At 33.7% G+C, this 24,770-nt stretch overlaps 4 protein-coding genes and 1 long non-coding RNA gene across 7 annotated transcripts; 1 reads left to right on the plus strand and 4 right to left on the minus strand.

The window, feature by feature from the left end:
* Nucleotides 1–1,234: 1,234 nt before the first annotated feature.
* LOC106874602 (uncharacterized) lies at nucleotides 1,235–7,298 on the minus strand. The gene is made up of 2 exons (XM_014922390.3): nucleotides 4,996–7,298; nucleotides 1,235–3,416 (listed from the first exon to the last, which is right to left on the minus strand). The coding sequence occupies exon 2, from the start codon at nucleotides 3,078–3,080 to the stop codon at nucleotides 2,118–2,120; it is 963 nt and encodes a 320-aa protein (XP_014777876.1). The 5' UTR covers nucleotides 3,081–3,416; nucleotides 4,996–7,298; the 3' UTR covers nucleotides 1,235–2,117.
* LOC149131073 (uncharacterized) lies at nucleotides 3,416–5,152 on the plus strand. The gene is made up of 2 exons (XR_016238369.1): nucleotides 3,416–4,538; nucleotides 4,745–5,152. It is a non-coding gene; the product is annotated as an uncharacterized LOC149131073 (long non-coding RNA).
* Nucleotides 7,299–7,439: 141 nt separating the features above from the next.
* Nucleotides 7,440–14,619, minus strand: LOC106874604 (uncharacterized). Of its 2 annotated transcripts, XM_089341964.1 has the most exons (3): nucleotides 14,407–14,619; nucleotides 11,832–14,074; nucleotides 7,440–9,296 (listed from the first exon to the last, which is right to left on the minus strand). In XM_089341964.1, the coding sequence occupies exon 3, from the start codon at nucleotides 9,007–9,009 to the stop codon at nucleotides 8,128–8,130; it is 882 nt and encodes a 293-aa protein (XP_089198090.1). In that variant the 5' UTR covers nucleotides 9,010–9,296; nucleotides 11,832–14,074; nucleotides 14,407–14,619; the 3' UTR covers nucleotides 7,440–8,127. The 2 variants fall into 2 exon arrangements, with proteins under 2 accessions (XP_089198090.1, XP_014777879.1); XM_014922393.3 differs by lacking the exon at nucleotides 11,832–14,074.
* Nucleotides 14,620–15,573: 954 nt separating this feature from the next.
* Nucleotides 15,574–20,286, minus strand: LOC149131074 (uncharacterized). Its single transcript, XM_014922388.3, has 2 exons — nucleotides 20,146–20,286; nucleotides 15,574–18,105 (listed from the first exon to the last, which is right to left on the minus strand). Exon 2 carries the CDS (start codon nucleotides 17,758–17,760, stop codon nucleotides 16,702–16,704), a length of 1,059 nt encoding a protein of 352 aa, XP_014777874.2. The 5' UTR covers nucleotides 17,761–18,105; nucleotides 20,146–20,286; the 3' UTR covers nucleotides 15,574–16,701.
* LOC106874600 (uncharacterized) lies at nucleotides 19,737–24,486 on the minus strand. Of its 2 annotated transcripts, none has more exons than XM_089341961.1 (2): nucleotides 23,292–24,486; nucleotides 19,737–22,283 (listed from the first exon to the last, which is right to left on the minus strand). In XM_089341961.1, exon 2 carries the CDS (start codon nucleotides 21,929–21,931, stop codon nucleotides 20,951–20,953), a length of 981 nt encoding a protein of 326 aa, XP_089198087.1. In that variant the 5' UTR covers nucleotides 21,932–22,283; nucleotides 23,292–24,486; the 3' UTR covers nucleotides 19,737–20,950. The 2 variants fall into 2 exon arrangements, with proteins under 2 accessions (XP_089198087.1, XP_089198086.1); XM_089341960.1 differs by having other exon boundaries at nucleotides 20,518–22,283; nucleotides 24,074–24,486.
* Nucleotides 24,487–24,770: the final 284 nt, after the last annotated feature.

Here is a 24,770-nt window from a genome sequence, read left to right on the forward strand (position 1 = left end):
AACAAAAAAAAAAAAAAACGTACAGGGGTCAATCTGTCTGACTAAAATTCTTCAAGCCCCAGCATGGCTGCAACCAGTTGAGATACCAACAGCCACACAGTTTCACTTAAACAGAGATAGACAGTGAATATCAACAGCCTCTCACACACAAAACAAAACTTTCTACAGTTCCTGTTGAATAAATTCAAACATAATGCGTTGGTTTGGCCAGGGATATTGCAGAAAAAAAAACTTACCTGCAGTGCTGCATTCTAGGATGAAACCCAAAATATATAGTTGTAGAGCAAACATCTTAACCACATACCCAGGCTTGCATCTATGTTAGTTCAATTAGATATTCTATACTCAAAAACCCCTTTCAAAAATGTGATTACTTCTGAATTGATTGTCTCAAGCAGCATATTATGAACTTTCATTGAGACCCATTTACAACCTGTGCATATTTCTTGAGAGATTGACTAGTAAGCCATTTGATGCAGTTTTGGTGATTGATTTCATCATTTAGTGAGAGTTAAGACTATTTTTTAATTTTCAATGCCAGCATGTGACAACATTTTAATCCCTGGTATTGTTCTAATATTGAGATATTTAACAAGGCTATAAACACACTATGAGCTCTTGGTGAAACTTGATTAATCTTAGAGGGAATCATATTAAAAATGTGAATAGAAATTCTTTAATTTCTTGAGGTAGATGGCTTAAATGCCAGGAGATGAGGCTGTACACTTCTCAGGTTAAGGCTTCTGTCAACAACTATGATTTTTAATTGTCATAAATTGCATTATTCCTAAATGTAGAATTTTTTATGAATCGTATTATTAGGATGGGCACCCAGCTGTAGAAACTCTGCCAGATCAGCTTGGAGTCTGGTGTAAACATCTGGTTCGCCGTCCCCCAGTCAAATCGTCCAATTCATGCTAGCATGGAAAGCGGATGTTAAATGATGATGATCATATTGGAATAAAATGCATCATAAATTACATAAATTTTAATAAAAGCATTTCTCAATTTCAGTTTAGAAAATAGCTGGAATATTTTTCATCTTATTCTTTTCTCAACTGGTGCTAACCTGAGGCTGAATGTGCATTAAAGTTGGCTTGAAGTAAGCATGGTTTTAGTGAAGGTCCAAAATAGAGAATGAATCAGACTGCTAATTTAGGGATAACTAAAATAAGTAATGTTAAACATAATTGGATTCAATAAAATGGTAAATAAAAATTAACAACAATTTGAACCTGTTAAAACACAAATTATTTTAATAATAGTTAATCAATCAATAACCAATACAATATATGTAATGAATTTATAATTATTGTTACCACAACAAAATGGAAAGTTCCATTCTAAGTCCTGGATGAGTCAGGAAAAACATTTCATCTCTCTTTTCCATTTTTGGTGAATGATTTTAATGACTGCCTTCCTGACATATCATCGTCATCAATTTCACATTGTACTGGACATATTTTATTGTGGAACCAGAACTGAAGATGCTGTCATGTCACTGACAACATTAGAATGCTGATGTCTCTGTTCATTTACCAACCACTTCACAAAATGTATCTTAATGTACAAAGTAAGTCTGGGATGCATCTCATAGACGAGGGTGTTTTATATAGCTTTTCTTTACAATGAATATGTCTGTGTTTAATTAAATCACTATTTTCAGAAAATGATTTGCTACAGACATGACATGTGTGAATTTTTTCTTGTAACAATGCATTTGTGAGTAGTTAAAGCACTTCTTACAGAGAATGATTTATCACAGATATTACAGTGATCTGGTTTTTCTCCTGCCCAAATGCAATAGTGCTTTCTTATATCAGTAATTTGTAAGATTTACCACAAATATCATGCTGACAGAGTATCTCACCTGTACAAATACATCTATAAATACTTAAATGACTGGTTTGAGAGGATGATTTATAACACGTGACAGTGGTACAGCTACTGTCCTGTATATATAATTGTATTTCTGTCTACTCAATATGAACTTTTACAGAGAATGATTTCCCATAGATGTTACAACGATATGGCTTTCAGCATTTTGAATACATTTTGTGTGTATTTAAAACATGACCATAAGAGAATGATTTAGCACAAGCATCACAGTGATATAGTTATTTACCTGTGTGAACACGTTTGTGAACAGTTAATGTACTTCCATTACTGAATGATTTACCACAGATTGTACAAGGATATGGTCTCTCTCCTGTATGAACACGTTTGTGAACAGTTAATGTACTTCTGTTACTGAATGATTTATCACAAATTTTACAGGGATATGGTCTCTCCCCAGTATGAATACGTAGGTGAGAATTTAAGTGTACTTTTTGAAAGAATGATTTTCCACAGATATCACAGTGATAAGACTTCTCTCCCGTATGAAGGTATTTGTGTTTAGCTAAATTACCTCTTTCAGAGAATGATTCACCACAAATATTACACTGAAAAGGTTTCTCACCTGTATGAATACGAATGTGACTTGTTAGGCCATTCGTCTGAGAGAATGATTTACCACAGATATCACAGCGATATGGTTTTTCACCTGTATGAGTACGTTTGTGACCATTTAAGTGACTTTTTAAAATGAATGATTGACCACAGATATTACATCTATATGGTCTTTCACCTATGTGGAAATTTTTGTGAGTAATCAAGTGATGTATTCGAGAGAAAGATTTACCACAGATATCACACGCATGTGGCTTTTCTCCAGTATGGACATGTTCATGAACAACTAAGGAATGCTTACGCAAGAATGATTTACCACAGATATTACAGTGATATGGCTTTTCACCCGTATGAATATCTATGTGTTTGATTAAGCTATTTTTTACAGAGAATGATTTAGCACAGATATCACATTCATATGGTTTTTCTTCAGTATGAATGCGTTTGTGAGTGGTTAATAAATGCATTTGAGAGAATGATTTACCACAGGTATCACAATAATGTGGTCTCTTTCTGTGAATCATTTTATGGTGAGTAAGATTACCCTTCAGAGAAAATGTCTTTTGACAGATATCACACGAGTATGGTGACTTTCCCTCCTTCTTTGGCAATTTTTCAGAAAAATCCATTCTTTTTTTTTTTGGGGGGGGGGGGTCACACAACAGTTATATTGATGTTTTCTTTTTTACTGCACTGATGAAAACTGTTCTACTGCAGTTTCTCTATCAATTTTTGTTGTTATCAGAAAGAGGTAGTAAACGTCTTTGTAAATCAGTCCAAATTTAATTAGAATACAAGATCTTCTCATAAACCTTCCAGACAATCAGGAGAAATGTTTCACTTGGAAGAATTAACTCTCAGCAACTGTCATTAACTCAATGAGACACCCACAGAGTTGTAGCTCTTCTGTATATCACCTTCCTTTTCGCTGTAAGTGACAATAAATGACAATGTGATCCGATGTTCTGAAATGATTGAGAAATAGTTTAAGATAACAATGATATTTAAAAAAATGGAGATTCAATAGTGAAATTTTACATTAATTTTGATATATTGATAAACTATAAATATAATCTTTTACTGCAAAAACTAAACTTATATCCATAAATTGTTATTTACATTACATTATGCAATGACAGTGGTATAAAGTTCACACATTTGCAGACTACATCTACACCTACATATATTACAATAAATGAGTTTGATTATTAAGGAAATATTTTGCCAAAAATTAAAAATTCATAAAAACGTTCGTTTCGAGGTTACTCCCAAAAAGAAAAGCCCTTTTTTGGTATTCTTTCGTTATGCGTTAAAAATACGTCAAACAAAAACAGCTGTTTTACATACAGCGTTCGGTAATTTTCGTAAATTTTTTTTTTTTTTTTGTAGGTGGAAATGTACATTTCCTCTGATCTTATGATAAAGTGAAACAGAAAGAAACCTGACAGCGATGTGTGTATATGTCGACGAGGAGTGCGAGATAGGAAGTAACATTTTTTTATTTATTTTTCCTCGCATCTTTTTGTTTGAGTGTGTGAGTGATTGACTGAGTGTGTGTGAGAAAGAGAGCGAGAGAGCGTAAATTTTATCTACTTTTTCTCACATCTCTGTAGTGAGTGTGTTTGACTCTGAGAGAGAGAGATGTGTGTTGCTGTGTGTGTACACACTCATTAAAAAAAAAGATGCAAGAAAAAGTAAATAAAATTTACACTCTTTCCGACAACACAGACCTTTCTCACTCTCAGCCGATTACTAACACACTCAGAAAAGATCCGAGGTAAAATAAATAAAATAATGTACGCTGTTACTCTCTCCCTCTCTCTCACACACGAACAACAACACATCTCTCTCTTTCTTTTTCTCTCTCTCACATACGCACATAACACAATTTGTCTCGCACCCCCACCCCCATCGACATATATACGTTTGTCAAATTTCTGTTTCACTTTATCGTGAGATCAAAGAAAATCTACATTCCCCACCCACGATTTTTTTTAACGGAAGTTACCGAACGCTGTTTTAACACATAACGAAAGAATACCCACCTTTTTTTTACGATTAATCATTGTAAATAATCACTTTTTAAAGTTAGTACAGATCAAATAAAACTTTCATAGAAGCGCAAAATTACAGCTCAACATTCTCAATTTTTATTCTAATATGAAAAAAAAAAAAATCATGCAAGATTCATAATGTCCGCGTTTTAAAACCTTCATTAAAATTTTTCTTTTTCCGAAAGTTCAAATTACAATTTATGTATTTATCATTTTCTTTTTTTTTTGCTTCATCGCAGGAGATAGAGTTTGTAAAACACAAAGTGGCAAAAATTCTTCTGAAACTACCGAAAACTAAACATCTTAAGGCAAGTTACAAAGTGTGCTTCGATCCAGAATCCGTAAGAGGCCGACGGGTCTAAATGGCATTCTTTGCTCAGAACTCCGTCGTTCACTTGAGTACAATTACCATAATCAGCCAAGAGAAAAACACGATTCTATTATTTAAATACATTATTACGGTATTAAAAAAAGATGTTTATCAACTTACCGTTTTCAGATGCAAACAATGTTGTATGTTTTTACCAAAGTAAATATCTGACGGTTAGAAAGAGATCCATCAATGTTATTCCAGTCACTCGTGAGATCTCCAAGAACAATTGAAACTGAGTTCTTTAGTCTCTAGCCGTACTTTCGAACCCAAATATTACAACCGCAATGCTAGCTTTCACTTGCAGATGTCAGCACAAAATGCGGTGCTGAAAGTTTCTAGTAGAGGTTTAATTTTTCTTAAAAGTAAAATATTGAAACCAGATATAATACATACGTTTTAAAAACATTTTCAAAAAAAAAAAAAAATCGCTTTAATATTTAGAATATTAACAAGATGTATATTGATGTTGAATTTATGTTTTTTCTCTCTCTTTCCTCGGTTTTGGACTTCTATTTCAATGTGGTTTTGTATTATGTATGTGTTACGTATGTAAATATGAAATTATCTAAATTTTCAATTAAAAAAATGTTCCATGAAAAAGAAAAAGAACGTTTTGCCTGCACCTTGTTTTTCCATAAAAGTTGGATAACCTCTGTTTTTACCTCCCATAATTCTATTAACTGGAATTTTTTTTATGAAACTTTGATTTCTAGCATAAAACAGCCTTAGAAACACGCCGGAATGATCAAAATAATGTTTCAAAACATTTTAAATAGAAATAAGCAAGATATTGGGTGAAAAATTAGCAAACCTCATTTGAATATCAGAGAAATATACCTAGTAGATATAGCAAAAAGGTTAGATATGTGTAAATATTGACAGATAATTATGAAATTTGTAATTTTTAAGTGATCTCATATAAGATCACTGGTAGGTAATGGGTTAAAGTGCAGGGTGGTCCGAAAGTCTTGTCAGCCCCTACCGAAAAGTAATAACACTAGAGGAACAATATAATAATATCAAACACATGTACAGGTTTTAGTATATTCACTTTCATTGACAGACACACATTGGGAAGGACTGTGTGATCATCGTTATTTTTCGTGGCACAAAATAATGTGACTCTATGTCCTGTGTGATATTTTACGAAGCTGTGCTTTAGTGATTGTTGCAAAGGCTGCCACACTATTATGAAGAAGTGGAGTACAACCCCCCGTGTGTGATGATTTGGGTTGCTATATCGAGTAAGCACTTGATAGGACCCTATTTATTCGAGGGCTCTGTTAACCAGCACTCTTACCATGCCATGTTAAGGGAGTGGTTTGTTTCACAGCTCCAATGGTTGAATGTGGATTTCAACAAGATGGTTCCCCACCCCACTATGCCATCAATGCCAGGAAATACCTGAATGAAGTTTTTCAGGATAGATGGATGGGTGAGGATCACAACTTTCAGCACCTCTCGATTGGCATCCCAGAAGTCCAGACCTCACGTCTTGCGACAACACTGTGGAGTATTACCAAGAAGAGAGTTTCACAAGAGCAATACCAGAATACCCATCAGTTGAAGGACGCTGTTTCGGCAGCCTATGCAACTATCACCAAAGCACGACTCTCAATCCTCGTTGTTTCACTCAAGCAGTGACAAAATATTGAATATCAACACACACACACAAATAGGTTTTCTAGTTTTCTGTCAACCAAATTCAAGCACAAGGCATTAGTTTGCCCCAGGGATGTCACAGAAAAAAAATGTACCCAGGGTGCTACATTGTAGGATGGAATAAAAATGTATGGCTGGAAAGCAAACTTCTTAATCACATATCCAGGTCTGAATCTATGTCACTTGAATTAGATATTCTATATTCAAATAGCCCTTTGAAAACTAATTCCTTTGCAACTGATTGACTCCAGCAGAATATATTGAACTTTCATTGAGACCCACCTACATCCTGTGCAAATCTATTGAGAGATTGACAAGTAATTCACTGAATGCAACCTTGGTGACTGATTTCATCATTTAGTAAGAATTAAGTCTATTTTTTTAATTTTCAATGTCATCATATGACAAAACTTTGATCCCTGATATTGTTAACAGACTTATGAGAAGCTGGTGGGATTTGATTAATCTTAGAGGGAATCATATTCTTTAATTTCTTGAGGTACATGGCTTAAATACCAAGAGGTTTGGCTGCACATTTCTCAGTTTAAGACTTCTGTCAACAACTACAATACTTAGTCATCCTAAATTGCATTATTCTGAAATTCTTCTTGGCATCATATTATACTGGGATCATATGCATCATAAGTTATGTTAATTTTTATAAAAACTTTTCTAAATTTCAGTTTGGAACTAATTGGAATACATTTTATTTTACTCTTTTTGCAATTTGAACTGACCTGAGGTTGAAAGTGTTAACTCTAAGTTAGAGTAAGCACAGTTTTAGTGAATGTGAAAAACAGAGAACGAATTAGATTGCAAAGTTAAGGATGACTAAAATAAGTAATGTTAAGCATCATTAAATTCAATAAAATGGAAAACGAAAGTGAACAACAATTCAATCCTGTTAAAACACAAGTCATTTTATTAACGGCTAATCAATGAATAACCAATGCAATATATTTAATAAATTATTGCTACCATAACAAAAAGGAAAGCTTCATTCAAAGTCCTCAATGAGTCAGGAAAAACATTTCACTTCTGTTTTCCATTTTTGGTGGATGGTTTTAATGACTGCCCACATTGTACTGGACATATTTTATTGTGGAACCAGAACTGAAGACAGTGTCATATCTCTGACAACATTTGAGTGCTAATGACCATGTGGTTTTTTCCCTGTAACAATGCATTTGTGAGTAGTTAAAGCACTTCTTACAGAGAATGATTTATCACACATATTACAGTGATATGGTTTTTCTCCTGCTCAAATGCAATAGTGCTTTCTTATATCAGTAATTTGTAAGAAAGATTTACCACAAATATCATGCTGACAGAGTATCTCACCTGTACAAATACATCTATAAATACTTAAATGACTGGTTTGAGAGGATGATTTATAACACGTGACAGTGGTACAGCTACTGTCCTGTATATATAATTGTATTTCTGTCTACTCAATATGAACTTTTACAGAGAATGATTTCCCATAGATGTTACGATGATACGGCTTTTATCATTTTGAATACATTTGTGTGTATTTAAAACATGACCATAAGAGAATGATTTAGCACAAGCATCACAGTGATACATTTATTTACCTGTATGAACACGTTTATGGTGAACAGTTAAAGAACTTCCATTACTGAATGATTTACCACAGATATCACAGTGATATGGTTTCTCTCCTGTATGAATACGTAGGTGAGAATTTAAGTGTACTTTTTGAAAGAATGATTTTCCACAGATATCACAGTGATAAGACTTCTCTCCCGTATGAAGGTATTTGTGTTTAGCTAAATTACCCCTCTCAGAGAATGATTCACCACAAATATTACACTGAAAAGGTTTCTCACCTGTATGAATACGAATGTGGCAAGTTAGGCTATCACTTCGAGTGAATGACTTACCACAGATATCACAGCGATATGGTTTTTCACCTGTATGAGTACGTTTGTGACCTTCTAAGTGACTTTTTAAAGTGAATGATTGACCACAGATATTACATCTATATGGTCTTTCCCCTATGTGGAAGTTTTTGTGAGTAATCAAGTGATGTACTCGAGAGAAAGATTTACCACAGATATCACATACGTGTGGCTTTTCTCCAGTATGGACCTGTTTGTGAATAACTAAGGAATGTTTACGCAAGAATGATTTGCTACAGATATCACAGTGATATGGCTTTTCACCTGTATGAATATCAATGTGTTTGGCTAAGCTATTTCTTTCAGAGAATGATTTAGCACAGATATCACATTCATATGATTTTTCTTCAGTATGAATGCGTTTGTGAGTAGTTAAGGTATGCATTTGAGAGAATGATTTACCACAGGTATCACAATAATGTGGTCTCTTTCTGTGAATCATTTTATGATGAGTAAGTTTACCCTTCAGAGAAAATGTCTTTTGACAGATATCACACAAGTATGGTGACTTTTCCTTCTTCTTTGGCAATTTTTCAGAAAAATCCATTCTTTTTTTTATTTTCACACAACAGTTATGATATTTTCCCCTCTACTGCAATAACTCCATCAACTGTTATCAGAAAGAGGTAGTAAATGTCTTTGTAAATCAGTCCAAATTTAATTAGAATACAAAATCTTCTCATAAACCTTCCAGACAATCAGGAGAAATGATTCACTTGGAAGAATTAACTCTCAGTAACTGTCTCAATGAGACACTCACAGATTTGTAGCACTTCTGTATATCATCTTCCTTTTCTCTTTAAGTGACAATAAATGACAATGTCATCTGATGTTCTGAAATGAATGAGAAATAGTTTAAGATAACAATGATATTTAAAAAAATGGAGATTCAACAGTGAAATTTTACATTAATTCTATTATGATAAACTATAGATATCTTTTACTACAAAAAACTAAACATTACATTATGCAATGACAGCGGTACAAAGTTCACACATTTACAGACTACACATACACCTTCAGATTGTGTACTACATATCTATATATATAAAAATGAGAATGTGTGTCTGTCTGTCTGTCTGTCTGTGTGAATCCCTAAAACTCGAGAACTATGCAACCAATTTCATTCAAATTTTACACATGCCTTACTTAGGGTTCCAGTTGTGTTTTAGTCAAAAATTTTTTTAACTTCTTGCAGAGTTCGAGCCCACGGCAACATAATATCTCCTCCACTATTTAAGTATTACGTGTCAAAAGTGAAACAAAAACACTCATGTCAAATACTTTCACTTTAAAAATTAAACTATTCTAACTGAAACAATCACATTTCGATACTGTAATGACAGATACTTTCAGAGAGAGAGAGAGATGTATATGTATACATATAGATGTATATGTACACGTTATTCCACTAACTGAAACGATCACATTTCGATACTGTAATGACAGATACTTTCAGAGAGAGAGAAAGAGATGTATATGTATACATATACATGTATATGTACACGTATATGCATAGATATATATATATAGATATAGATCTATATGCATACATGTATATGTATACACATGTGTAGATGTATATATATATATATATATATATATATATAGATATGGATCTATATGCATACATGTATATGTATACACATGTGTAGATGTATATATATATATATAGATGTACATGTAATATGTACACATATATACATATATATATACATGCATACAGATATCTATACATATATATACACCCATCACACACATTAGTCATTTGTTTTCTTATCCAAAACTACGTCAAAAGTACTGAACGGATCTTTATGAAATTTGGAAATTATATTCTATGTATAACGGCCATAACTCCCATGAAAATTCATATATTTTTGATGTTGATGAAATTTTAACCCGAACATAACAGATGAGCATTATTTGTAATTCAACGGTACAACAGTGTAAGACTACCCTTTCAGATATACTTTCATTGTGATTTCTGCAATGTGGTGCATAAATTGTCAAGTAAATGAGATACATCTTTGCCTCCACTGATTCACTTGCAAAGCGTTGAGTAAAATTATTTCGTTGCAGACCTCCTTTTGGTCTTTTTATTATCACTACGACACACATAGTCCCCAGTTGGTAACATTGATTTCAAGGCCCTCCTAGATGAGAGACTGGCATTCCACTTAATGTCTATGTTCCATGCTGGCATGGATTGGAGAGTTATTAATGTAGAAATATGGTATCGTAGCTACTAACAGTTGAGGGTTGCATAGTCTAGACGGCGTTTTTAGATTTCATTATTCTCTTTAACCCGGGCAAAGCCGGGTATTTCTGCTAGTATTACAATAAATTTTTGAAGACTGATAGTTAGCCTCTTTCAAAAAATGTGTTTTTGGGATGTACAGTTTTCTACAATTGCGGCATCTCTAAATAACTCCATCTCGCTACGGGTCATTCCTTTAAATTTTCTAGCCGGAATCAATATTTCCTTGAAAATAAAGAGGAGGTAGGCATTTCTCGATCTTCGAATTTTCCTGCCAATACGATATACTGAATGTATTAAGAATATGTAGTTACAAAAATTTTTAAGAGTTATGTGGCTTTAGCTCAGAACCAAGGTATGGTTTAAACGTGCTTCAGGACTAATTAAAAGAGATTTTATACAGCAAATTACTGGGGTTTATCCAGAGATTTTAAAAATGTACGTAAAAGATAATTTTGTTTACAGCATACTTTCGTGTTGATAATTGTTTTCCTGTATACACACACAGACAGACTGGCTTCGTGCAGATCAACTGAAAATGCATCGAACCGCAAAATCTCAAACCTCAACATCTTCAATTTGTATTTTGAAATGCGCGAAAACAAAAAAATCATGCAAACTTTATAATGTCTGCATTTTAAAACCTTGATTAAAAAACTTTTTGGTAATCGTTCAGTTAATGCACGGAAGAAAAAAGTGAAGGGACATAATAACTAAATACACCAACATCTGACATTTGGCTTCAACGCTCGTAAACTGAACAATTACCAAATTTCTTTTTGAAAGTTCAAATTTAGAATTTGTTGGGGGGAGGGAATTTAAATTACAATTTATTTATTTATTTCTCTTTTTTTTGCTTCATCGCACGAGATAGAGTTTGTAGAACACAAAATCGCAAAATTTTTCTGAAACTACCAAAAACTAAAAATGATACAAGTTACAAAATACGCTTCGATCTAGAATCTGTAACAGGCCGACGGGTTAAAATAAGCGTTCTTTGATCAGAACTCCGTCGTTCACTTCAGTATAATTACCATATCAACCAAGTGAAACACAAATTCTATTATTTAAATACATTATTACAGCATTAAAATAAATGTTTATCAACTTACCGTTTTCAGGTGTAAACAGTGTTGTATGTTTTCACTAAAGTAAATATCTGACAGTTAGAATGAGATCCATCTACAACATTCCAGTTGCTCGTTGGGTCTCCAAGAATAAATTCCCAATTTATCACCACGAACAACTGAAGCTGATTTATAAGCCCATAGCCGTACTTTCGTACTCAAATATTACAACTGCAATGTTAGCACAAAATGCGGTGCTGTCTGTTTCTAGTAGAGGTTTAACTTTTCTTAAAACTAAAATATTGAAACCAGATATAATACATACGTTTTGAAAATATTTTCAAAAAAAAAATCGCTTTAATCTATGCAGCAGTAGAAACCATGCCAAATCAGATTGGAACTTGGTGCAGCTTACCAGTTTCACTCGAACAATTCAACCCATGAGAGCATGGAAAGCAAAAGCTAAATAATAATGATGAAGATGATGATGGTTTTAATGACTGCCAGCCTGACATATCATCAATTTCACATTGTACTGGACGTATTTTATTGTGGAACCAGAACTGAAGAAGTTGTCATGTCACTGACAACATTAGAGTGCTGATATCTCTGTTCATTTACCAACCACTTCACAAAGTGTATCTTTATACTTAGACAAGTCATTTATTGCATAGAATTTCTTTCCACAGATATAACTGTGATAGTTTTTCTTTACAATGAATATGCCTGAATTTACTTAAATCATTATTTTCAGAAAATGGTTTACCACAGAAATCACGTGTAGTTTTTTTTTGTGTGTGTAACAATGCATTTGTGAGTACTTAAAGCACTTCTTACAGAGAATAATGTATCACAGATATTATAACAATATGGTTTTTCTCCTGTCTGAATGCAATGATGCTTTCTTATAACAGTAATTTGTGAGAGATTAACCACAAATATCACACGTGATAGAGTATCTCTCCTGAACAAATAAATCTGAGAATTCTTCAATAACTGGTCTGAGAGAACGATTTGTAACAAATGTGAGTGGCACAACTACTGTCCTGTATGAGTGTGTTTGTGTTTACTTAATTGAACTTTTACTGAGAATAACTTTCCACAAACGTTACAATGATATGACTTTTTGCCATTTTGAATACATTTGTGTGTATTTAAAACATGACCACTAGAGAAAGATTTAACACAAACATCACAGTGATATGGTTTTTTACCTGTGTGAACACGTTTGTGAACAGTTAATGTACTTCTGTTACTGAATGATTTACCACAGATTTTACAAGGATATGGTCTCTCTCCAGTATGAATGTGTTTGTGAGTACTTAAAGCATTTCCGTCAGAGAATGATTTACCACAGATATCACAGTGATATGGTTTCTCTCCTGTATGAATACGTATGTGAGAATTTAAGTGTACTTTTTGAAAGAATGATTTTCCACAGATATCACAGCGATATGACTTCTCTCCTGTATGAATATACTTATGTTTAGCTAAATTACCCCTTTCAGAGAATGACTCACCACAAATATTACACTGATATGGTTTCTCTCCTGTATGAATACGAATGTGACAAGTCAGGCTATCACTTCGAGTGAAAGATTTACCACAGATATCACAGTGATATGGTTTTTCACCTGTATGAGTACGTTTGTGACTGTTTAGGTGACTTGTTACTGAGAATGAATTACCACAGATATTACAGGTATATGGCCTTTCTCCTGTATGTAAGCGTTTGTGAGTATGTAAGTGATCCATTCGAGAGAATGATTTACCACAGATATCACAGTTGTGTCGTTTCTCTTTTCTGTGAATACATTTATGGTTGGAAAGGCTACTCTCTAGAGAGAATGTCTTTTGACAGATATCACAGCGATATGATGATTTTCCCTCCTTCTTTGACAATTTTTCAGAAAAATCCATTCTTTTCTTTTCTTCTTCCACACAATAGTTATATTGATATTTTTCCTTCTATTTTTTCATTACTTGCACTGATGAAAAGCTATCTACTGCATTACTTCCATCAACTGTTATCCTTGTTGTTATTAGAAAGTGGTAGCAAACTACTGCTTCGTAAAACAGTCCAAATTCAATTAAAATACAAAATCCTCTCATACACCTCCCAGACAATAAAGAAGTGTTACACTTAGAAGAACTAACTCTCAGGAACTCAAAAGAAAGATTCATAGAAGAAAAAAAAGTTGTAGCTCTTCGGTATAAAATCTTCTCTTTCTTTGTAAATGGTGAGAAATATTGACAATATATCTTTAATGTCAATCTCAACCGATATTCTGAAATGATAGGAAAACAGTGTAAGATATTGAAGATCGTGCGAGTGTTAACTGAAAAATTACCAAAATTTCACTTAAAATGTTTTTCATTCGCTTAATCGCACGAAGTCACAAATTTTTTTCTGAAAATACCGAAGACTAAAAATGAGTAAATGTTATGACAAGCTACAAAGTGTGCTTCGATGCAGAATCAATAACTCGACGGGTTAAATGGTTCTTCGATTAGAACTGCGCTATTCACTTCAATATAATCACCTTATCAGCCAAGTGAAACAAGATTCTATTATTTACATACATTATTACAGCATTAAAACAGACGTTTATCAACTTACCGTTTTCAGATGTAAACAGTAAATCAGTGCGTTATATATCAAGGTAAATATCTGACGGTTAGAATGAAATTCTTTGATGTTTCACTTTAGAACTTTACCATCAAAATTCAGCTTCCTACAGCAATAAAATCCTAACTTGTGACAATGAGCAAGTGAAGCTGACTTTACGTCTCCAGCCGAACTTTCGATCCCAAATATAACCTGAATTGTAATGTCCCCTTGGAGATGTCAGTTACTAATGCGTTGCTGAAATGTTTCTAGCAAAAATTTAATTTTACTTAAAAATAAAATATTTAAACCAGATATAATACATACGTTTTGTAAACATTTTCCAAAGAAAAATCTCTTTAATCTTTACAATATGAATAAAGCATATTATTCAAAGGCTGAAATGCAGATAATAAACCAGTGGGCAAGATTAGTTTCGATTTCATGAAATGATTACCATTTTCCATTGCCCCTACTTTCTAATGTTATTGTTAAACATACGGTAGGTGTTATTTTTCGATAATAGATGTTCACCAACAAATGTTGCATAACCACTATTTTAAACCATTAATTAATTATTCCTTCTTTTGACACATACGCACACACAGGAATGAGGAATTTTAACATGTTTCGTGGTCTGCTACCACAACAGCTCCTTTATAGGATCCAGTTAGCTCAAGACATCATAAGGAGGAACCACGTCCGGTTTCGGCCCCTACTCCTCTACCGTTTTGACGTGGCGCCCCCCTCCCCTTTCGGAGGTGTCTTCAGCTCTGGTGTTGGGTGCATGTCTTCTTTCTTCTATTCCTTGGCCTCTTCCATGCAGCATCAACGAGTGTCAGCGTCCGACTGACTGTCTTGTCAAATTCCCCTATTTTATACCTGCTGCTAGGCTCCAGCAGGCTGCCCCAGCAACTTGTTACGTGACACTGTCAAAATTTCCCGCTACTAGGGTCCAGTAGGCAAAAAAAGGGGGAAATTTAGACAGGGGAAATTGTATAAAATTATATATAAAGTAACAACTTCGGTTTGAGATGACTTCGTAAGCCTACTATCATAGTCTACAGTGTTCAGAACAACACATCCAAGTTAAGTTAGATATACTGATTGGTATATTCATTTAAAGTAGATACCGTACACAGATGAAGAGAAAAACAAAAACAAAACTAAAGGAAAATATTAATCATAAATAAATTTATTTAATCTATTTAAAAATTGATAGAACATGCATATACAAACATATATATATATACATACATATACACACATATCCACATATATATATATACATACACACATACCCATAGGATAGGAGCACTCCGTCGGTTACGACAACAAGGGTCCCAGCTGATACGATTAACGGAACAGCTTGCTCGTGAAATTAACGTGCAAGTGACTGAGTACTTCACAGACACGTGTACCCTTAATGCAGTTCTCAGGGAGATTCAGCGTGACACAGATAATATACATTATCAAAGAATGTATATTTGTATTTTAATATTTTTGTGACAATCAGTCCTTAACACAACAAAGCTTATACAAAGCTTTATATTTTAAACATATTCTTATTATTATTATCAAAGAATGTATATATGTATGTTAATACTTTTGTGACAACCTGTACTTAACACTATAAAGCTTTATATTTTACTTTTGACAATCTTTTTTCTAAAAAAGTGAAACCGGTAAAGTGAATAAACATCTTTAAAATTGCAAAAGAGCAATTTACCAGAGATATCAGTGACATGATAATTCCCTTGTATAAGTTTGTGCATAATTATATCACTATCTTGGAAGAGAGATTTACCACAAATATCACACTGATAGGGTTCTTGTCCAGTATTGATGCATCTGTGAATAGTTAAATGAATTGTCTAAGAGAATAATGTACCAAAACATCCAGTAATATAACTTCTCTCCTGTGAAAGTGTATTTGTGTTAAATAAGACCTTTCATAGTCATTCACCACAGACATTACAGTGATATGTTTCTCAACCATATGAAAAAGTATGAGCTTAATTAGGCCAGAATAATTTACCATTCATACTACAGACTGGAGCCCGGGGCAGCCCTAGTCAAACCAGCTTGCCTATGCTAGCATGGAAAAAAGAACTCTAGATGATGATGATAACATTATAGGGCTTCTGATCTGCATGAATACATTTCTCGCCAGTCAATATACTTCCATCAATGAAAGAAATTTTCACAGATATTGTAATCATATAATTTTCTTTTGTATGAATGCATCTCATCTGTATCAATAGATGACTTGTTCCATTGAACGATTTATCAAAGATATCAGTGATATCATTTCTTATCCTTATGATTCTGTTTATGAGCAGTTAATAACCTTCTACTTGTGAATAATCTACCACAGTGATTGCAGTAAAATGGTTTCTCTCCTGTATGAATGTGTCCTTTATGCACCACTAACTGACTTCTTCGACCAAATGATAAACCACAGATATCACAGTGATATGGTTTTTCCCCTGTATGTGTACGTCTGTGAACAGTTAGTGGACCTCCATCAATAAATGATTTACCACAGATATCACAATGATATGGCTTCTCACATGTATGAATGCGTCTCGTGTGTAATGTTAACTGACCTGTTTGAGAGAATGATTCACCACAGATATCGCAGTCATATGGCTTTTCTCCTGTGTGAATACGTTTATGTTTAGTTAATCTACTAGCAATACTGAATGATTTACCACAAATATCACAAGGATATAGCTTTTCTTCTGTGTGAATACGTTTGTGTTTAGATACTTTATCAGTTTCAGTGAATGATTTACCACAGATATCACAGTGATATGGTTTCTCTCCTGTATGAATACGTATGTGAGAATTTAAATGTACTTTTTGAAAGAATGATTTTCCACAGATATCACAGCGATATGACCTCTCTCCTGTATGAATAAACTTGTGTTTAGCTAAATTACCTCTTTCAGAGAATGACTCACCACAAATATTACACTGATATGGTTTCTCTCCTGTATGAATACGAACATGGCAAGTTAGTCTATCACTTCGGGCGAATGATTTACCACAGATATCACAGTGATATGGTTTTTCACCTGTATGAGTACGTTTGTGACTGTTTAGGTGACTTGTTACAGAGAATGATTTACCACAGATATTACAGGTATATGGCCTTTCTCCTGTATGTAAGCGTTTGTGAGTAATTAAGTGATCCATTCGAGAGAGAGTTTTACCACAGATACCACAGTTGTATCGTTTCTCTTTTCTGTGAATACATTTATGTTTGGAAAGGCTACTCTCTAGAGAGAATGTCTTTTGACAGATCTCACAGCGATATGATGATTTTCCCTCCTCCTTTGGCAGTTCCTCAGAAAAATCCATTCTTTTCTTTTTTTCTTCCACACAATAGTTATATTGATATTTTTCCTCCTATTTATTTATGTCAACGCTTTCTACTGCATTACCTCCCTCAACTGTTATCTTTGTTGTTATCAGTAAATGGTAGCAAACTACTAATTTGTAAAATAGTCCAAATTCAATTAGAATACAAAATGCTTTCATACACCTCCCAGACAATGGGGAGAAATGTTTCACTTGAAAGAATTGTCAGGAACTAAAAAGATACATTCATAGAAGTTGTAGTGCTTCAGTGTAAAATCTTTCCTTTCTTTGTAAATGGTGAGAAATATTGATGTTATATCTTTGACGCCAATCTGATCTGTTATTCTGAAATGATAGGAAAACAGTGTAAGATATTAACCCTTTAGCATTCAGATTAATTTGTCAAAAGTAATCCTTATTTATTCACATTTTAAAAATTTATCTGATATTATTTTGTAGCTTCAAGATAGGAAAGATGTAATTGCTTATTTTGAATGACATTGCAGGGTAGGTGTGAGATGCTGGTTCTGGCCAGTTCAAGCATAAAATGTGTAGAATATTTGGGCCGGATACAGCCGGTTTAAACACTAAAGGGTTAAACATTATTAATAAGTAGGGCTTTGACAGTGAAATTTTACGTTAATTCCATATTGAATAACCCTGGTTCATTTACTTTAAAAACTGCTTCTTCATCTGTTATTTAAATTATGTATACGGACAGCAATTCTACATGGTAGTGAAATGTAGGCCTTGAATGCAGAGGACTTGTGAAGATTAAAGAGGAATGAGGCTAGGATGCTCTGCTGGATGTGTAATGTAAGTGTATATGTTCATCAGAATGCTAGTGTATTGAGAAAGAAGTTAGGCATCAGAGGAATTAGGTGCAGTGTGCAAGAGAGAAGACTGCACTAGTTTGGTCATGTGATGCGCAAATGGGGGTGGGGAGAGGACAGTTGAAAAATTCACAAGATCCGATTTTTCCCTAATAGCTTTCAGGAAAAAATATATATATATTAATTAAATTTTATAGAAATACCGTTCAAATGACACAAATTACGATTATATAGAAATTCCTGGGGGAGAAATGTTTGCCGAAAGGGTTAGGGAGAGGATTTCAGAAAACTCACACGATCCGTTTTTTTCCCCCACCTCATAACTTTCAGGAAAATGGATATCCTCAGATGAAATTTTACAGAAACACCTTTTAAACAGCATAGATGATGATTATAAAGAAATTTGTGGGGGGGGGGGAATGCTTTCCGAAAGGGTGGGGAGAGGACTGTCGGAAAGTACACACGATTCGCTTTTTTCCCTGATAACTTTCAGAATCTAGTTTAGTGCCCGGTCACTAAAACTAAAAATGACCAGTCTAATAAGAGTTTAAAAAAAAAAACGTAGAAAGAGAATATGAAAACAAAAATGTGCGCAAACTAACGGGAAGGGGGAACTTTCGGAAAATTTACACGATCCGATCTTTTCCCTCATAACTTTCAGGTTTTTTATGTTTTTTTTTTTACCGGGATTTATTCTGTACATTGACCGAAATTTGTGGGGAAAACTTGGTTCATGACCTTTATAAACATTAACCAACAAGTTTATTAAAATATATTTCTTAGGACTTACTTTTTTTAACACGCATCCAAGTATTAATTCAAAAACTGAGACAAAGACTACCACCTGTTAATTTCGGAGGTAGAATTTTGGTTTCAGCACCCCATATAACGCCCCCCATACGTTGTTTTTTTATCTTTTGGAATGATCAGAAAGATTTTGCAAATTTAGAGCTTACACCAGGATTCCAACTACAGACATTTTATACAATGCTGGGGTTTATCTATAGCGATTTTTAAAACATGTACGTAAAAGTCATAGTATTTTAATAACATACTTGTTAGAAACTGTGCGTCTTCTTACACAAATACTTATGCAGACTCGCTCGGTGCAGATCAAATAAAAACACGTTTATGCGCAAAATTATTTAAAATTTTTATTTTAAAGTCACAAAATGAGGTAGATTTATAATGCCCATATTTTAAAACCCTGATTTAAAAAAAAATTAGCTGTTTACAATATTACCAGCAACCGAAAATCATACAGAAAAAATAGGGCGACGGGCGGAAAAATTTTTTGACATAAGTTCAATGTTGTAATGTGGGGACGGGTGTGTGTAAAAATTTCAATTACAATTTTTATCATTTATTTAATCGTATAATATAGAGTTTGTGGAACAGAAAGTCGGAAAATTTATCTGCAAATACCAAAAACTAAAAATGTTACAAGTACAAAATGTTCCCTTCAATATAATCACCTCATCAGCCAAGTGAAACACGATTCGATTATTTACATACATTATTACAATATTAAAACAGACGTTTATCAACTTACCGTCTTTAGATGTAAACAGTGAATCAATGTGTTGTATGTTTTTTTCTACCAATGTAAATATCTGATAGAATGAAGTTCGTTGATGTTTCATTATATAACTTTATCCTACCATCAACATCCAACTTCCTAACACAATAAAATCCTAACTACTAACAATGAGCAAGTAAAGCTGACTTTACGTCTGCAGCCGAACTTTCGATACGAAATATCATAAGCTAAATGGTAGTGTCCCCTGTCAGCTACCAATGCGATGCTAGTACGTTTCCAGTAGACATTTTATTTTAAAATAAAATGTTTATAAAACGTATGTATACAATACATACGTCTTGTGTTTCAAGATTTTTTTTTTTATTATTCCAGGTATAAAAAAAATCACAGAGCAACTATTCAAAATGTTTCATCACTGTTTCACTGAAGCAGTGACAAACACTACAGGCTTTCTACATTTTCTGTCAACAAATCGAAACATTACAGTGGTATGGTTTCTCAACCATATGAAAAAGTATGAGCTTAATTAGGCCAGAATTATTTACCACACATACAACAGACTGGAGCCCGGGACAGCTCTCCAGCTAACCAACTCTTGTCAAACCGTCTTACCCATGCTAGCATGGAGAAAAGAACACTAAATGGTAACGATAACACTATATGGTTTCTGACCTGTACAAATACATTTTTGACCAGTTAAGATACTTCCATCAATGAATGATTTACCAGATACTGTCATCACGATTTCTCTTTTGTATGAATGCATCTCATCTGTATCAATAAATGACTTATTCCGTTGAATAATTTATCAAAGATATCAGTTATATGGTTTTTCATTTGAATGATTCCGTTTATGAGCAGTTAACGACTTTCTACTTGTGAATGAGCTACCACAGTTGTTGCAGTGATATGGTTTCTCTCCAGTATGAATACGTCTCTTATGTTTCGTTAACTGATTTGTTAGACGGAATGATATGCCACAGATATCACATGAATATGGTTTCTCACCAGTATGAGTACGTCTGTGAACAGTTAGTGAACCTCCAACAATGAATGATTTACCACAGATATCACAGTGATATGGCTTCTCACTTGTATGAATGCGTCTCCTGTGTACTATTAACTGACTCGAGTGAGAGAATAATTTACCACATATATCACAGGGATAAGGCTTTTCTCCTGTGTGAGTACGTTTGTGTTTAGTTAATTTACCAGCATCAATGAATGACTTACCACAGATATCACAGTGATATGGTTTCTCTCCTGTATGAATACGTATGTGAGAATTTAAGTGTACTTTTTGAAAGAATGATTTTCCACAGATATCACAGCGATATGACTTCTCTCCTGTATGAATGTTTTTGTGTTTAGTCAAATTACCCCTTTCAGAGAAAAATTCACCACAAGTGTTACACTGATACGGTTTCTCTCCTGTATGAGTACGTATATGTCGTGTTAAATCATAAGTCTGAGAGAATGATTTACCACAAGTATCACAGTGAAATGGTGTTTCACCTGTATGTGTACGTTTATGTCTGTTTAAGCTACTTGCTACAGAGAATGAATTACCACAGATATTACAGGTATATGGCCTTTCTCCTGTATGTAAACGTCTGTGATTGTTTAAGTAATCCGTACGAGAGAATGATTTACCACAGATATGACAGTTATATCGTTTCTCTTTTCTGTGAATACATTTATGGTTGGAAAGGCGACTCTCAAGAGAGAATGTCTTTTGACAGACATCACAGTGATATGATGATTTTCCCTCCTTTAGCAATTCTTCAGAAAAATCCATTTTATTTTTTTAAATTTCACACAATAGTTATATTGATATTTTCCATTCTATTGATTCATTACAGCACTGATGAAAAGACTGCAATACTGCCATCAACTATTATATTTGTTGTTATCAGAAAGTGGTAGCAAACTACTTCTTTGTCAATCAGTCCAAATTGAATTAGAATACAAAATCCTCTTATAGGCCTTTTAGACAATGAGGAAATATGTTTCACTTGAAAGAACTCTCAGTAACTCAAGCAATAAATTTACAGAAGAGTCGTAACTTATCTGTATAAAATCTTCCATTTCTCTTGTAAATGGTGACAAATATTAAGAATATATCTTTAACGCCAATCTCATCCGATACTCTGAAATGATAGTAAAAGAGTGTAAGATATTAAAGATAATTAAAAAGTAGGAATTTGACAAGCGAAATTTTACATCAATTACATATTGATAAACCCATGAAATAGGTAGAGTTTCAGATCAGTAAGCCCAGATAGGTTGGATTTTCTCCGTTCGGATAGGGATGTTTCGATTACACCCACCTATGGCTTTGGATAAGACAGAGGAAGCTTTTTTTGAAAATATATGATGTTTATCACTCCTATCTGGACAAAGTTTAGCCAATCTTTTTTACAGTACACACTTAACATCGATGAGAGAAGCTTTTTAGTAAAAGAAAAATTTCAGAAAATGTTTCGCATATTTAATTAATGAATGGTATTGAACCAGTGTGTGTGTTAATTATATTGGCATAATGGATCGCCCTAGACACAATAAAGTCTTGTTTTTATTATTGCAACAACGCCAATTAAACCTGTCTTTTGCATGCTGGAATGCATCAATGTTTGCTAACGGCAAATACTTGTTTCTACTCCACTGTTTCTTTGAAAAACTGGAGAAAAGAATCTCATTGTACCTGATTTCACAAATCTACTCTGAGCAAAGGATATTACATGTTGCTTCCAACCTTCACATACAGCGTATAATTCCAAAATTTCAATTCAATTGTGATATGCTTGCTGAAGGGTATTTAAATTTTGCAGCCAGAATAGATTTGTTCTTAAAAAACATATTTTTACGTCAACAGATTATTTTGAAATTATAAACTGAAACGGATTATCTGTGTTTTAAAAAGTATGATCTAAAAAAGTTTTCTAGAAAGAGTAGAAACCAGGATTTATGTAGGTTTAAAAATTAAATTTTTCCTTTGTTTTTTGTTGCATAATCCTATGATTTCCCGTGTTCTGAACACAAATTCGCAAAAGTTTTCCTAAAACTAAAAAACAAAAACAAAAAAAAACAACGAAGTGATTAGGCGTTGACTCTAAGATGAAGCAACAGGTCAAATAAAAGTTTTCTTAACGACTTACTTTTGACATGGATTCAAATATTGGCTGGAGAATTCGGAGACTAAGACAAATGATGACTACTTGTTCATTTCGAAGGATTTTGGTTTGAGCACTCCATATAACCCCTCATGCGTTTCCTTATTTTTTTGGAATTGTCAGAAAATGTTTGCCAATTTGGTGCTTAAACAAGGATTCCACTTACGAGACATTGCTGGGGTTTAACCACACTAATTTATAAAAAAATCTACGTAAAAGACGACGTATTTTAATAACATACTTTTCTGTGAGTAACTGTTTTTTTATAACACGGATACACATGCAGACTCGCCTGGTGCAGATCAAATAAAATTATGCTCAAGCGCAATATTTTGGCTCAACTTTTTCAATTTTTATTTTGAAATGAAAAGAAGTGGGGAAATTCGTAATGTCCGCATTATAAATCCTTAGTTAAAAAAATTCCGACAGTTCTTAGTTGTAATGCGGGGAGGAAAGAGTAAAAATTTCAATTACAAATTGGTTTTTTGTTTTTGTTTTTTTTTTGGCTTAATCGTGCGAGATAGTTTGTAGAACACAGAGTCGTAAAATTTTTCTGAAAATACCAAAGACTAAAAATGGGTAAATGTTATGACAAGCTACAAAGTGTGCTTCGATCCAGAATCTATAATAGCCCGACAGGTTTAAATGGTTCTTCGATTAGAACTGCGCTATTCACTTCAATATAATCACCTTATCAGCCAAGTGAAACAAGATTCTATTACTTACATACATTATTACAGCATTAAAACAGACGTTTATCAACTTACCGTTTTCAGATGTAAACAGTATATCAGTGCGTTATATATCAATGTAAATATCTGACGGTTAGAATGAAATTCTTTGATGTTTCACTTTAGAACTTTACCATCAAAATTCAGCTTCCTACAGCAATAAAATCCTAACTTGTGACAATGAGCAAGTGAAGCTGACTTTACGTCTGCAGCCGAACTTTCGATCCCAAGAAATATAACCTTCTGTTGCCGAGTTATTTCACTTTTTAAATGCAAGATTTGGATTGTCCGCGTTTAGCTGTTATTTCTAGCATACCAAGTTTCGTGGTGGGGACTCCACATGCCGTGATCCTTTTTCTGTTTCAATATAAATTGAAGCCGTTCATTTTCACATCTAAGTTGCGAGAAGGCTACTCGTACGACCTGGACATGTAGAACACAATGTCAAAAATGAAAATCGCCCCCCCCCCCCGTGGGTGGGTGCGGGTGGGGGGGGGGGGGGGGGGTTCTCAAAATTTTTTTTTTAGGGGGAATCGCATGACCGGGACATATAGAACACATTATCGAAAACGAAAATCGCCTAACTTAAAAAATAAAAAAGTTACAGCCATTTTCCCTCAGTGTCTAATTCCAATGTCGGTAGAGATGGACTATATGTAATCTGAACCTTTCCCCACCTTATTTATTAATTTTTTTTACGGAATCCCACATTTTAGGCTATGGAGATTCCGAT

This window comes from Octopus bimaculoides, chromosome 25 (assembly GCF_046866305.1).
Source record: "Octopus bimaculoides isolate indiv1 chromosome 25, ASM4686630v1, whole genome shotgun sequence".
Classification (NCBI taxonomy): Eukaryota; Metazoa; Mollusca; class Cephalopoda; order Octopoda; family Octopodidae; genus Octopus; species Octopus bimaculoides.

Coding starts and splice junctions, on each gene's coding strand:
- LOC106874602 (XM_014922390.3), bottom strand. CDS start 3,080: ATGGATTTTTCTGAAAAATTGCCAAAGAAGGAGGGAAAGTCACCATAC.
- LOC106874604 (XM_014922393.3), bottom strand. CDS start 9,009: ATGGATTTTTCTGAAAAATTGCCAAAGAAGAAGGAAAAGTCACCATAC.
- LOC149131074 (XM_014922388.3), bottom strand. CDS start 17,760: ATGGATTTTTCTGAGGAACTGCCAAAGGAGGAGGGAAAATCATCATAT.
- LOC106874600 (XM_089341961.1), bottom strand. CDS start 21,931: ATGGATTTTTCTGAAGAATTGCTAAAGGAGGGAAAATCATCATATCAC.